Genomic DNA, 12,861 nt, shown 5'->3' with positions numbered 1-12,861 from the left:
TGATATGGGAAGCAAACAACAACCTAACTCGGTTTTAATTGGATTTTAGGGCCGTTATGCCTTTATTTAGGGTGTTTGTTAATCATCATAGAGATCTGAATATCTGATTCTAAGTAATATTTACACCAAAGAATAAAAACAAAGGGGTGTTTGTTAGTGTGAATGGTTTTGGTTTAAACATAAAAAAAAAAAAAAAAACAATTATCACATCACTAAAATTATATTTACCTCTTGCAAAATAAAACCATTCATATTGGTAAATATCCCCTATATCATCCCAATTAACCGTGAATATGTTACTATTGAAAAAACAGCCATTACCCAAGACTGGTCCCAACTTTCAGGGTTTGGGATATACACCTAACCTTAATTTGGCACTTTTGTTTTTCTTCTTTTCTATAGAGTGATCACTTTTGGCTCATATTCTGCCGCTTGTCACCACAAGATTTTATTATCATACCAAGCAGTGGCCCTACTAAATTAGATGATTAAAACTCATCAGAGCTGTTTGGTTTATAGTTAGAATTGGAATCGGAATCGGAATCGAAATCAAAATCTATCGGAATCGATTTGTTTACAGGAATCAAAATGAGAATTTGAATAAGTTGGAATAGGATTTTATTCGCAAGAGATGGTTCAGATCAGTAAAACCTGTTAAATGGTGGGCCTAGATCCGCTACACTTTTAGGACTCAGATCACCGGTGTGGTAGAAGCCAGAAGGGCAAGCAATCAGGCCGACTTTGATGGATTTCATAAATCGAATACGCCCATATAATATTCGTAAATGGGCCATACTAGCTAGCCTGATTCTTGATCTTGGGCCCCGCTGGTTCTTTTTTTGCCATTGATCAATTGATCGATCATTAACACGGCTGGAAGTCCATTCTATAGGGTTTGTCTTAACAATGTTATTTCGGGTGACTGTACATGGTTTCTGTAGGAAACCATTTGAGAGGGGTGTGACAATATCATCCCCGATCTCTGCTGCAAACAAGATGCATAACCATAACCATGGTTTTCAAACTGTCATTCACCTGAACAGTTGAACCGTTCAGTTTGGTCGCCATCTAGGCAATCGGTTTCATTTTACTCTTAATTTATATTATAATAAAATATCATTGACTTGGTGAACAATCTGTTGATCTAGTCAGTTGAACCATTAATTCGGACAACTGTTTTTGGACATTTTTTATTTTTATTTATTTTTTAAATTAGAGTGGGCTATTAATTCAAACTGGGCAGTCGAACCACTGACCTAAAGACTGATGGCTAAAACGGTTCCAATTCTGAATTGGTTTTTAAAACATTGTGTATAACAGGGCTACGAAGCCCAAACACTAAGGCCAAACAATATCACTCCATACTATTTAATGCAAATAGCTCGTTTTTTCTTCTCTTCCCCTCAAATTAGGAGGTGTAAAGTTGGATTGGATTCAGGTTAAATCAGCCCAAGTTGCACTCCTGGTTCAGATAACCTTTCTGATTCAGGATTGCTAGGTTGGTTCAATAATGCATGTTCATCCCCAAAAGCCCGAGAGTGCTATTTCCTGGGCACTACAATATAATTCCACAGGAATCAACTGGGTGCCTTACTTTTGCTTCGTTTGTTTGCAGTTCAACTCCATTTGCATCAGTACAAATGTATGACAATGCATTTTGCTTTGGGTTCTAATTTGTACTCCAATCAAACAAAATAAGATATAAAAGCTGACATAAAAATAAAATCGAAACTTATAATTAAATCATTTAATTTGCACTCTCATACTTTTGCACCACTGCAAATGAAATTGCATTGCATGTGAAGGAAAGCTGGATTACAGGTCTAGGTTATCAGGTCCTGTTTGTTTTTATTTACCTAGGTATCTTCAATTACGTTGGTAGAGAGAGAGAGAGATCAATTACTCTCTAGTATCTTCAATTACCAATATGATCCAATAAATAGAACAATAAATGAATGTGAAAATCATGATCAATTTACTAAATATTCAAACTTAGCTCCCACTAAATACCGACAAACCAATAGATCCCTAAAATAAACTTATCTAAACAATTATGTGACGAAAATTAGCTGATTGTGTTAGTGTCCAGCTAGTTTAAAACGCCATCATCTATTGCTTTTGCTTCCTCAAATTATAACGGGTTCGGAATTTGTTTGGACAAATATGTGTTGAGGAATATGGAAGAAGCATCATTGATAACCTTGTTAAATCATTAATTAAACAAACTTATGGAGATCGAAGTTTTTATTAAATAAAAAAATACGTGATTTTATTCTCTTGATGATAACTTCTGCACGAGTATCTGTAACCCCCACCTCGCCGCCTCACATAAGATTCCCACTAATATTCTTCTAAATCAATTTCCCTTTTTTTCTTGGTGGATTTCTATGCTAGCCCAATAGGCTTTTTCATCACAAGTGCCCATGTCTTTTCTGTACTTCATCGTGGTCCTGTCCCGCTAATAATGCACCCCATAACATGTTTCTTGGAGGATTTAATTGTAGCTTTCACTTTTAATGTATATATGGTTGAACACCCTTAAGCTAGAAAAGCAAATTATAATCAAGGATTAAAATATCAATAACATATATTATATTCGTATTTGCTTTTGGTACATAAATTTTTAAAACAATTCAAGACTGTTGAGATTCTTTAGTGATCATATCATGAAACAAAAAAAAAAAAAAACAAGTGGGTGTTAAATATATCGATATTTTAATCTTGGACTCGATTGAGAAATGAACTTTTGCTACATTCAATATTGATAATTCCGTAGCTCCGTGTACACAACTCAGTTTGTAGTCCTGAAATCAATATGGAACAGTGAAAGATGTAATACAAGAATCAATTTGGGAGAATGTAAATATAAATATATTTAAAAAATATCTATGCACAAAGTTTGTAGTGACCATATTTGTATTTACACTCTTCTCAAACTGAGATTTGGGAATCCTTGCTGTATTTACACTCTTTCTTAAATAAAAGAAATACGAATTTGAATCTTTCTTAAATAAAAAAAAAAATACAAGAATTTAAAATTATTATTTTTTTTTTTAATATTAAATGATTATTAACAACTTAAATAATAATAAATTAATACATTTTCAAAGTTTAGATACTAAATTATCACATTTTTAAATACAATAGAGTAGACCAAGTACTGTGCACTAAATGAGAATTTTTTCAAAGTGATACTGTGCACAACTGTACGCTCTTGGAGCTTCCAAATCAAGACAGAGAGAGAGAGTTATAGAAATCATTGTAAAGCGGCAAGGTAATAATGATGGCAAACAAAACCCAATTACTGAAAAGATGACATGCGTCTCATTCTGGGGAATAAAATAGTGGTCACGGGGGAAAAACACCTTAGAGCGGGGTCCACTCGCTCAATGCTCATTTCATTCATTCATTCATTCTCAGGTATAGGTATTCAACAATCAACACCTTTAATTTCATTTCCATAATTCCATCTCATCATAATCTTCAGTATTACCTCGACGTGATCCACCCATCAATATTAATCCTAGACAACTGGTCTACCAAAACATATCTTCTTTTCGCTTTCAAGGCGGCAAGGCCCCACGTAAAAGCAGATGAGAATTCATTGTTTGAATTGAGGCCCCACGTCTACGTATGAAGATATTGACCATCATCATCACCATCTCTTTTGTTCTCTCTCTCTCTTAAAATAAAAACAGAAACAAAAAAAAAAAAAGTAGTAGATCTTCATAGATCATACACACGATAAGCTTATAGTTGTAGAGAGCAAGACTATAGTTAAAAAAGTTATCACGGCGCCTCCCCCATCAAACACTTTCGGTAGATGGAGGCAGTAAAGGCTGAACGAGGGAGGATGGTTTGGAATGGCTAGACACCGGCCGGTTGTTTCCTTGCTCCGACGCCGGGGCGATCGCAGCTGTTTCCTTTGTAAACTTTCTCTCTTCGCTCTTCCCCCATAGCACCAGGTACAAACCCACAATGATCAGCACAGCACCGATGATCCTGTACAATTAATGCACATAAAATTTAATCAAAAAGAAGAAAACAAAAAAAAAGTAGGTTGAAAGGTAAGGTGTTGGTCGAAGATTGGGGAGTTATAACTGGAGTACCCACCCTCCCAAATAAAACTCTTCGCCTAAAGAAATGGAGGCCATAATAGCGACAACCAAGGTCTGTACAGGTTGATACACAGCAACAAACACAGGGCCACCCCTGTCAATGCACCAGATCTGAACAGCGAAGGCGATCCCCGAAGCCACCACTCCCTGCAACCAGGAAGCTATATATTCAGTTTCAGGTCATCATCATCACATACCCAACCAAAGTACACTCACTCATAATACTACTTTATTGCAAAAAACAGTAAGCGGCAAAGCGATCGAAGAAGATTCACGCTAACCCCATGCATAGACAATCCTGATAGATGTACTGATTAATCAACTAACCGCATAGAAAACACTGAAGAGCTCGGCTCCAGAGTGAACTAGCCAAGCCTGAGAGTTTCTCTCCATGAAGGCGGCAATAACTAAGAACTGTAAAAGACCGAAGAAGCATGTATACGAGGTGACGGATAGACGAGCTGGGTATTTCTTTAGAACCGGGGCTTGTAAGACCAGCCAGCCTGACCAAGAGAGGCAGTGCCCGATGAGATAAATGCACCCCAACGTCCAATTCTTCCCGCTGGCGCCTCCAAGAGAGAGAAAGAGAGGTGTTTGGTGCAGATGGGGAGAGGGCCTAAATATGGTTGGGCCTTTGTAGAGAGTGATGACCGAAGCTCCGGCAACACAGGAGAGAGTTCCGACCACCTTCGCGATGCCGTCTTTTCTATGTAAACGTACTTGTTCTATCCTGTCAACACAATATACCTATACTATATCAGTAGATAGTGTGGGAAGAAAAACCGAGCAATGTGTAAATAAAAAGAGAGCACAAGAGTAGAGCATGAGACGGGAAGTTTATTACCTGAGTATGGCAGCCATGAGAAAGGTTATGGCTGGGACCGAGTTCTGAATAGCAGAGGCGAAGGTGGGTGATGTGTTGTCCAAACCCAACAAGTAGAATCCTTGGTTTGCAGTAATTCTGTTGGGAAATGTATATATATAAAACCCCTAAAATATGATTGCTTGCTTGCTCAAATTTTAATTTTTCGACATATATAATATATCAATGAATCAGTTATGTTGAATTAATCGGTTAACTCATAAATCATACCCGATGAGTGCAAGGAGGAAGAACTGAACCAGAAAATTAGTAGTTATTGCAGGCCTCTCTTTCCTATATTAACAAAGAGCAACAAGTATATATGAATATAGCTAGGTTAAGTATTTCTTTGCATGCTCCAAAGTCTAAAGAAAAGGAAGACAAAGACAGAAACGCGCGTCCAAAGTTGAGATAGGATATCATACTTCTCTAGGAAATAAGCAAAGGGAAGGAGCAGAAGCAAAGCGATGATGTTCCTATAGACAGGGAACACAATCTTGCTTATGCCCATATTGAGGGCCGCTCGTGATACAACGTGAAACCCAGCATAGCCAAACTGCAAGGCCAACATGGCCATGTGCAGTTTGGCCCTCTCAGGCACTGAAAACATTCTCTTAGCCCAGCAGGCCAAACCACTATCCGCCATTGAAGCTAACACCAAGGTAAGGAGAAGAGAGAAGCTAGCTAGCAGAGAGCTAATATATAGACGGGATTAGTAGCTAGATAGAGGAAAATAAATAGGCTGGGAAGCTGCTGCCTGCTGGTGGTGGTGTCCTAGAGGAAGTGTGGGGGCTGTAAATATACTTGAAGGTGTGGAGGACAAAAGCGAGTGTGCGTGGAAGGGTGTCCCACAACCGGTCCTCAAAAGACGTTGTGTCAACTGTTAACACCCTTCAATTGTTTTTGGTTGTCACCCACATTCTCTCTCCTCCACTCCTCTTGGCTGACAAGACAACCCTCATCGCACTACAGAAGACAGAGAGAGAGAGAGAGAGAAGCCGGTAGTCTGTAGTGTTGAGGCTAACAGCTTCTGGTTTGGCTCCATGCCATTAATGATTATAATTGAGCAGGGGGCTGAGCCGCCATTGATAGATATAGCGCGCACGAGCTGGGGGTGGATTCTCCATGCGTCCCCGTCCCCGTCCCCATCGACACACAAGACCCTACCACTTCCACCTTCTATGGTTTTAACTCTGTAATCTCTTCTATGTCATAAGAATTTTTTATATTCTCTGTATGCACTCCGTACGGGCAGTGCAATCTCTACTCGTCAATACACACCATTGGGTGGTGTTTGGAAGGGAAAATCAATTCATGGATTCCATTTTTTATCACCTTGCCTCATCAACCTGTAAATCACTGTAAGAAACCTTATTTGGCAATCCGATTCTTGAAACATTAATACAAGAATTGGGGGGCTAGCTCAAGATCTTGACTTTCGTAGGACTGGGCAATTCTCCAAGCTGAGGGAGATAGCTTTTTTTGAAACTGTGATTACTTTTGCATTACAATGATGTGTCCAGGCCAATAACGTCCAAAAGCCAGTAATATGTAAATACCTAATAGGAGAACGCATATATAGAAGTGCAAATCAGCATCATTTCTACTATAGGTATTTCTAATTAAGAAAAAATGGGTGTTTGTCAAAATTAGTGATTCTTGGGGAAATGATTTCGACAAATTGCTCCCTCTTGCCAAACCCACTAATTAAGTCACTACTAGACTCATTTAAGAAAATGACTTAAACCCATCTTGTCAATTACATTTAGATGGAAGGTTAAAAATTATAATTGTATGCAGTAATTGAGAAATTAAGGAATCCCCACATCAAATGGTGGAGGTGGGAGTGCTTCTCTTCTTGATCAAAGCCATCATTTGATATATGGGATCATTTTGGGTCCGGGATGGATGTCCATGGATGGATTAATTAGCTAGAAAGGAATCCCCATATCTAATCAGTGTGTTGGGGTCCATGGATGGATTAATTAGGTAGTTATATATATATATATAGAGAGAGAGAGACCTGTAATTAATGGAAGAATAATGTGTAGAAAGTACAGGTCCCAACCACAAAAGGAATCTATCTTTTTGCCCTTTTAATAAGAGATATAATTTGTTCTAGTGATCGAGTTTCTGTTTGCTTAATGCAACTCTAGAGGTTTTGTTTGGTTAATGGAACTCTAGAAGACTTCATTAAGGAACCCTCCTAATTAATGAAGTGTTTGCCACTGGTACTAAATATGGATCCCACTCCCAAGGTTGCTCTCCTGTGGGCGTGTTCTGATGCCAACACCTTGCTTTAGGAGACATATTGCCCGCTCGATTGAGACCACCATCATTTTAATTTTTCAAATAAAGAGAGAGCCTCCCGAGGAGTAAATACATATATTGTGACAGCCACGCTTTACAAAAGTATGCATGATATTGTTCTGACCAACCGGTCTGAATTGAAGTAGTCTGAAGTCTGAACCAGTGTCGGACACCGCCTGTGTTTGTGTGTTCCAACCCCAGCTTGCAAATTTTTCGGTTGCCTCTCCATTTTCTTTTGAATTACCTAGTACGTGGCAGACAGCCAGAAATGATTCAGTGTCAGAGTTTTGGATCCGATTGTACAAAGTCGAATCTCAGGTTTGACCCAATTGGGTTTCGGGCCAACTCGTGCAACCCGGTTGACCCCATTGGGAGTAAATTAAAGGCATCCATGGTGATAATTAACAAGGGATTTCTGTTTTGCTTAAAAAACCTTTCAACAGTAGTTCTGGTATTTAGAGCAGAAAAGTTGCTCAGATTTTCAAAAAAGCAGAGAGCAAGGTGGGCTTTATTCATTCCACCCTTTTCTTCTTTAATGAGCATGGCGGAAAGAGAAAAGAATCAAAGATGGGGTTTGGCCATGGGGACAGAATATAGGGCACGAGGGTCACACAACGCAGAAGACACACACCAATTAAACAAGGAAAGAAATCTTTGCCTTTGCCTTTGCCTTGTTGTCACAAAGCAAAACTCAAAGCCTTATATACACTAGTGAATATAATGGAGATGGCCTGGTATCAATCAAATATCAATCTGGAGTCACCATCACAACATGACATGTTGGTAGGCAACACGTGATGGATCATGGATCATGGATCATGGATCATGGATCATGGATCATGGATGCACCCAAAGGACTGACGGGGGGTTACATGCTAGACGGCCGACCACTGAGGAGGCTACTAGCAGCTAACACCCAAACACTCACGACAGTGACCACGTCCCCTTAGCTAAAATACTAAATGCATCATCAGGGAGGATTCCAATGAATACTTGCTTCCAACCCATTGAACAACAAACAAAGTACAATAAAAGCTTAACAATTTAAAACAATCTGGGATATGATATGAGCCAACTTGAGATGGACGGAACTTGCCTGCTGCATAAACATCGCAGCTCATCCATCTCATTTCATGTGATTAATAGTAATATTATACATCATAGATGGATAGAACTGGAAGTACGTAAGACTTGTAATAGGCGGCAGTCGATTAATTCACACTTGTTTAAACTAACCTAGCTACCGAGCTACACACTCTTAGACCTCTAGACCTTCTCATCTGACATCTCATCCATGAAGAATCTTAGAATCGTGGGCAGACTAAAAAAGATTCAACCTAGCTAGCTAGCGGCGGCGAATCAATGCGGCTCATATTTGGGTGAAGGCGTGAAGCTAAGCGGCATGAAATGTCTTCACCCAGAGGATCATCCAATTTCAAGCCTAAAGGAGTGACTAGTGAGATCGGTAAATCATATATATCATCAGATGGCCTGGCTTATTGTACTGTACGTCCAATCAGGACTCAGGAGAGATCTATCAGGCTTGTTGAATAGTTTTAGGATTGGATGAAGCAGTGAGTACGAACAATTTGGGACTAGATGAAGAACGGTTTTTCCGATCCTCTTCTGAAAAACAGAAAACGACTTAAGTGATGGAGTCATTCATCAGTAGGTGAATGATCAATCACGATCACGCTAGGGTTAGGGTTAGGGGAAATTTTGGTGCTTATTCCTTCGTTTTTCTTCCCAGCCAGAAGTGCTGGTTATGAGGAAGGCGCCGTTGTTAGTGATAAAAACAATGATAACGGTTTGTACAAGGTCATCATCCACACCAGATCGAGATGCGGCTTTAGACCGATCGAACCGAAAGCCTTTCCCCTCCTTGGGCATATCCTCCTAGCTTTATGCGGGTTGGCTCTTGTGGATAAATTCTTAGTGGATCTACCCACTAGCAACTCTCTTGAGAGCTTTTGCTTGGCCATTTCAGAGGAAAAAGTGATTCCTTCCACTTCCAAATTTAAAAAAAAAAATCACAATCACTGTACAAGATCTAGAATTCTAGAGTAGACGACCAGTTGGTAGAGAAAAAGAAAATGGTCACATATGCTTTAGCTAGTGGGTCCATCCCCAATGAGATGGATTGATGCAATCCCTTAAAGTGGGTATGTATGCAATTGCAATGGTCCATCAAAAAAAATGGAGCGGTGGATGGATTGATTAATCAATTTCAGTTTCTTATATTTATGTGTCTGTCATGCAGTCTTCTTCTTTAATTCTTTTTGACTGGAAAGACTTCTACATTCATGATAACCTCAGACTCGTTAAGATTGATTGACTGCTCAGTTGCCCCTCTCTCTCTCTCTCTCCACTTCTTTTTATTATTCCTTCTCTTTGTACTGTACTACTAGTAATATAATACAGCATACCTATTAGCTAGATTGAACAAATCCTGTCAAAGTAGATAGTTGTTTACATAGTTGTCTTTTTGTTTTCCTTCTCTGGGCTCAAGTAGGGGAAAGGTCTTCTTTCTAGTTAACATCGAAAGAAGAAGGACCTAATAAGTATAAAACCAGCAATGTATCATGGACCAACCCCGCCTGAATGTAAACTCGATATGGGTGTGGCTGACTGGCTGTGATCATCTAATCTAATTATATATACTGGGTATCCAAGTGTGCTACATGTGACAACGAGGAAACCTTTCTTTCTGAGGAATTTGCAAGGGAGGGACCACCTTTAGTGCAACTCTCTCATTTAGGTTTGGTTCATTCATCAACTAGATATAGGACCAGATGGTATGTACCCCTTCCGTTACTTGAGGAATTTATAGTTTATAGGGGACCACCTTCAGTACTGCAATCCTTTCTCATTTACTGATTTAGGTTTGGTCCATTCACCTCATCAGCTAAATATTATATGGAACCAGATGTACCCATTTGGTTACTTTTCATTTCAAGGCCTCTCTCTCTCTCTCTCTCTGCATTTATTGTGTACCTGGTGTATATATAATGTACCCTTCAGTCTTCTAATGTCTCCTTTGAAGGGAGTGGCTAGTGACTATCTCCATTACCATCTTAACTTTAAAATGCACCATACCGAAGAAGGGTCCCACATATATAAGAGGGAGGAGGGGGGCAAACTTCATTAGAAAAAGTTCACTCATGCATGTTCATATGAAAAGATGAGATTGGAATCTTGGGACAGAAGATGCCTGCTGATCTATCCTTTGACCTTTATTAAGATGACACGTGGCTTCCTAGTAGGCCTTTTGTCAAGATCTGCATCACTGTTCCCACGTATCAGGCACGCGTGCTGCTCATGCATGCATCAGTGGACGACACTTCACTGGCCACTCCCACTCGCAATCAGGAAGGAGGAGGAGTTCATTCATTCATTCATTCGTTCATTCAAGGCACTATTATTAATTAGTAGAACTGATCGCATTCAACTGCAAATCAATCCATCATCTTCTTAGTTTCTTCCCGAGATGACTTTTGTGTCGCTTTAACTTCAAAGTTGCTCTGCTTGATTAGTCTTATCGTGGAAAAGGACAACCGAGCCTCAAGAACGATTCCAGCATCTCCTGATGAGAGAGAGAGAGAGAGCATGTTCAATGAATGTAACTTATCAGTGTTTTTGACTAGATGGTTGGTGAAGGTCAGGCCGTGTGCCCAAGAGTCTAAAGATATTCTACAAATTAAAGAAAAAAAAAAGATTTATACCCTACCGAGAGAGGCCAGGGCAATTAGTTATTTTTTTTAATTTATTTCGATCATTAATTTGTCTTAAGCTGTAAAAAGGATGAATTCAACATATATGGCCGGGTTAACATGATCCAGTGGCAGTAGCAGGAAAGGTGTTTTGGTAGATTCGAACTAATTAATTATCTACAGCACTGGAGTCTGATGCATGACAAGAAGAATGCGCCTAATCATGGCACTGAGGAAAAGGGTGCAACTGTGTCGCGGAATACATGGGCTAGCTAGTGACTACATGTTGCTGTTATGGCAACCCATATTCAATATAATAGCAGCCACACCAAGTTCTGAGCCCCTTGTTATGGCTACTCATCATAGACCCTTTCGAAAGAGGTAGGTCGCACACAAAGCGCCATCATTTTCAGATATTTCATTGTGATGATGTTTCTCAAATAACCATTCAGCCATGGTTTAAGTTCATTGGGCTTGAACTTTCCAAAGAGGTGTGAAAAAGCATAGGCCCATTCATACCTTATGCTGAAACTTAATTAATTATAATAGGGGTAATGAAGATCTAATATTAAATTATTTAGTCAAAAATGACTCTAATACCATGTTAAAGAACCATTTAACCTAAAAGCTTAAGCTAAGTTGATATATATATATATATATAATTCATGAGAAGAAAGCCATTTCAGTAGTGCTCATCAAATCTTCTTGAAGCTGCAGACAAGGGATGAAATGTCAGCTTGGCATGCAAGTTCCCAAGTTGCTAAATGTTAAACAGAAGCATCACGTAACCATCAACCGACAGTAAAATGACTAACTGCAATCCTAATTTCTCATGAACTCATCAATTTGCATACGATATACGATATAAAGATCAAGTTCAGATGTATCTAAATACAGGATTAGAGTTCTGTTGGTTTATATTCTATACATAACGATAAGGTTTTCATTTTTATTTTTAATTTAAATAGCATAATATTTTCCCATTCTTGAAATTTATTACCACTATAAAATAAAAAGATCCCAGCTTTTAGGTTGAATCGTTCTTTGAGATAATATCTGTTTGACCAAGATGGTTCAGTGTTTCATCCTCGCCACCCTATTATAATTAATTAAATTTCAGTACAAAGTATGAGTGGGTCTGTATTTATTCACACTTCAATCCGGATTGACTAACTTTTGTGTGAGAGGATATATTAGAGAATAAAAAACTATTTAAGAACCTTGTAACAGCTTAAACTTTTAGGTTGAACGGTTCCTTAGAATTACATTCAATTGCTTTAACGATCTCAACACTTATATCCTCTAAAGTGATTTTAACTATTGCATTAACAATGGATTTTCCACTTATTCCCAAAAAAGAAAAGAAAAACTATATCTACATTCAACGGTTCAATTTTGCTGATGTTACAGTTGATTTTGTTTTAAAAAACAAATCAATCATGTTGCCAAACACCTTCTTAGTTAATTTTAATTTTTATCATTGTTCTGTTTATGATATGAGAGATTTACAGAAGTTTTATGAACTAATAGCTAATATTTTATTTATATCTAATAACTAAGTTAAGCTTGTATAGAACTGTAGTTTTTTTTTTGTCGTGTATGTTTATTAGTTAGTTTATGAATTAAACTAAATATTCCAATTCATTGGTTTATATCTTTTTGTTAATATTGGGCCATTATGTAATCCCTTGGAGCAAAAAAAAAAATGCTAGGCTTAATTAGTTTGAAAAGAGTGCAAATATAAATATATTCAATGCAAAACCTTATTTGTGCTGTCCTCAGACTAAGCCTCAATATATATAAACACATTCAGTAAATAATAGCCATTGGACCTTTCCTTTTAGAAAAAGACAAAATACTA

General features: G+C 38.3%; 1 protein-coding gene across 1 annotated transcript; it reads right to left on the bottom strand.

Moving 5' to 3' along the window:
* Positions 1-3,366: 3,366 nt before the first annotated feature.
* On the bottom strand, positions 3,367-5,753 carry LOC104607558 (protein WALLS ARE THIN 1-like). The gene is made up of 6 exons (XM_010273221.2): positions 5,406-5,753; positions 5,212-5,274; positions 4,963-5,079; positions 4,446-4,848; positions 4,114-4,265; positions 3,367-4,002 (listed from the first exon to the last, which is right to left on the bottom strand). The coding sequence occupies exons 1-6, from the start codon at positions 5,624-5,626 to the stop codon at positions 3,807-3,809; spliced, it is 1,152 nt and encodes a 383-aa protein (XP_010271523.1). The 5' UTR covers positions 5,627-5,753; the 3' UTR covers positions 3,367-3,806.
* Positions 5,754-12,861: the final 7,108 nt, after the last annotated feature.

The sequence above is a fragment of the Nelumbo nucifera genome, chromosome 5 (assembly GCF_055504915.1).
Source record: "Nelumbo nucifera cultivar China Antique chromosome 5, China Antique-T2T, whole genome shotgun sequence".
Classification (NCBI taxonomy): Eukaryota; Viridiplantae; Streptophyta; class Magnoliopsida; order Proteales; family Nelumbonaceae; genus Nelumbo; species Nelumbo nucifera.
Note: the sequence above shows the minus strand (reverse complement) of the source record. Positions and strands in the feature narration are given on the sequence as shown.

Bases quoted from the DNA above. Each gene is read 5' to 3' on its own strand.
- LOC104607558 (XM_010273221.2), bottom strand. From the start codon at position 5,626: ATGGCGGATAGTGGTTTGGCCTGCTGGGCTAAGAGAATGTTTTCAGTG. The intron at 5,275-5,405 runs GTATGATATCCT...TTGTTAATATAG, and splicing joins TTTGCTTATTTCCTAGAGAA to GAAAGAGAGGCCTGCAATAA. The intron at 4,849-4,962 runs GTAATAAACTTC...TTGTGTTGACAG, and splicing joins CTCATGGCTGCCATACTCAG to GATAGAACAAGTACGTTTAC.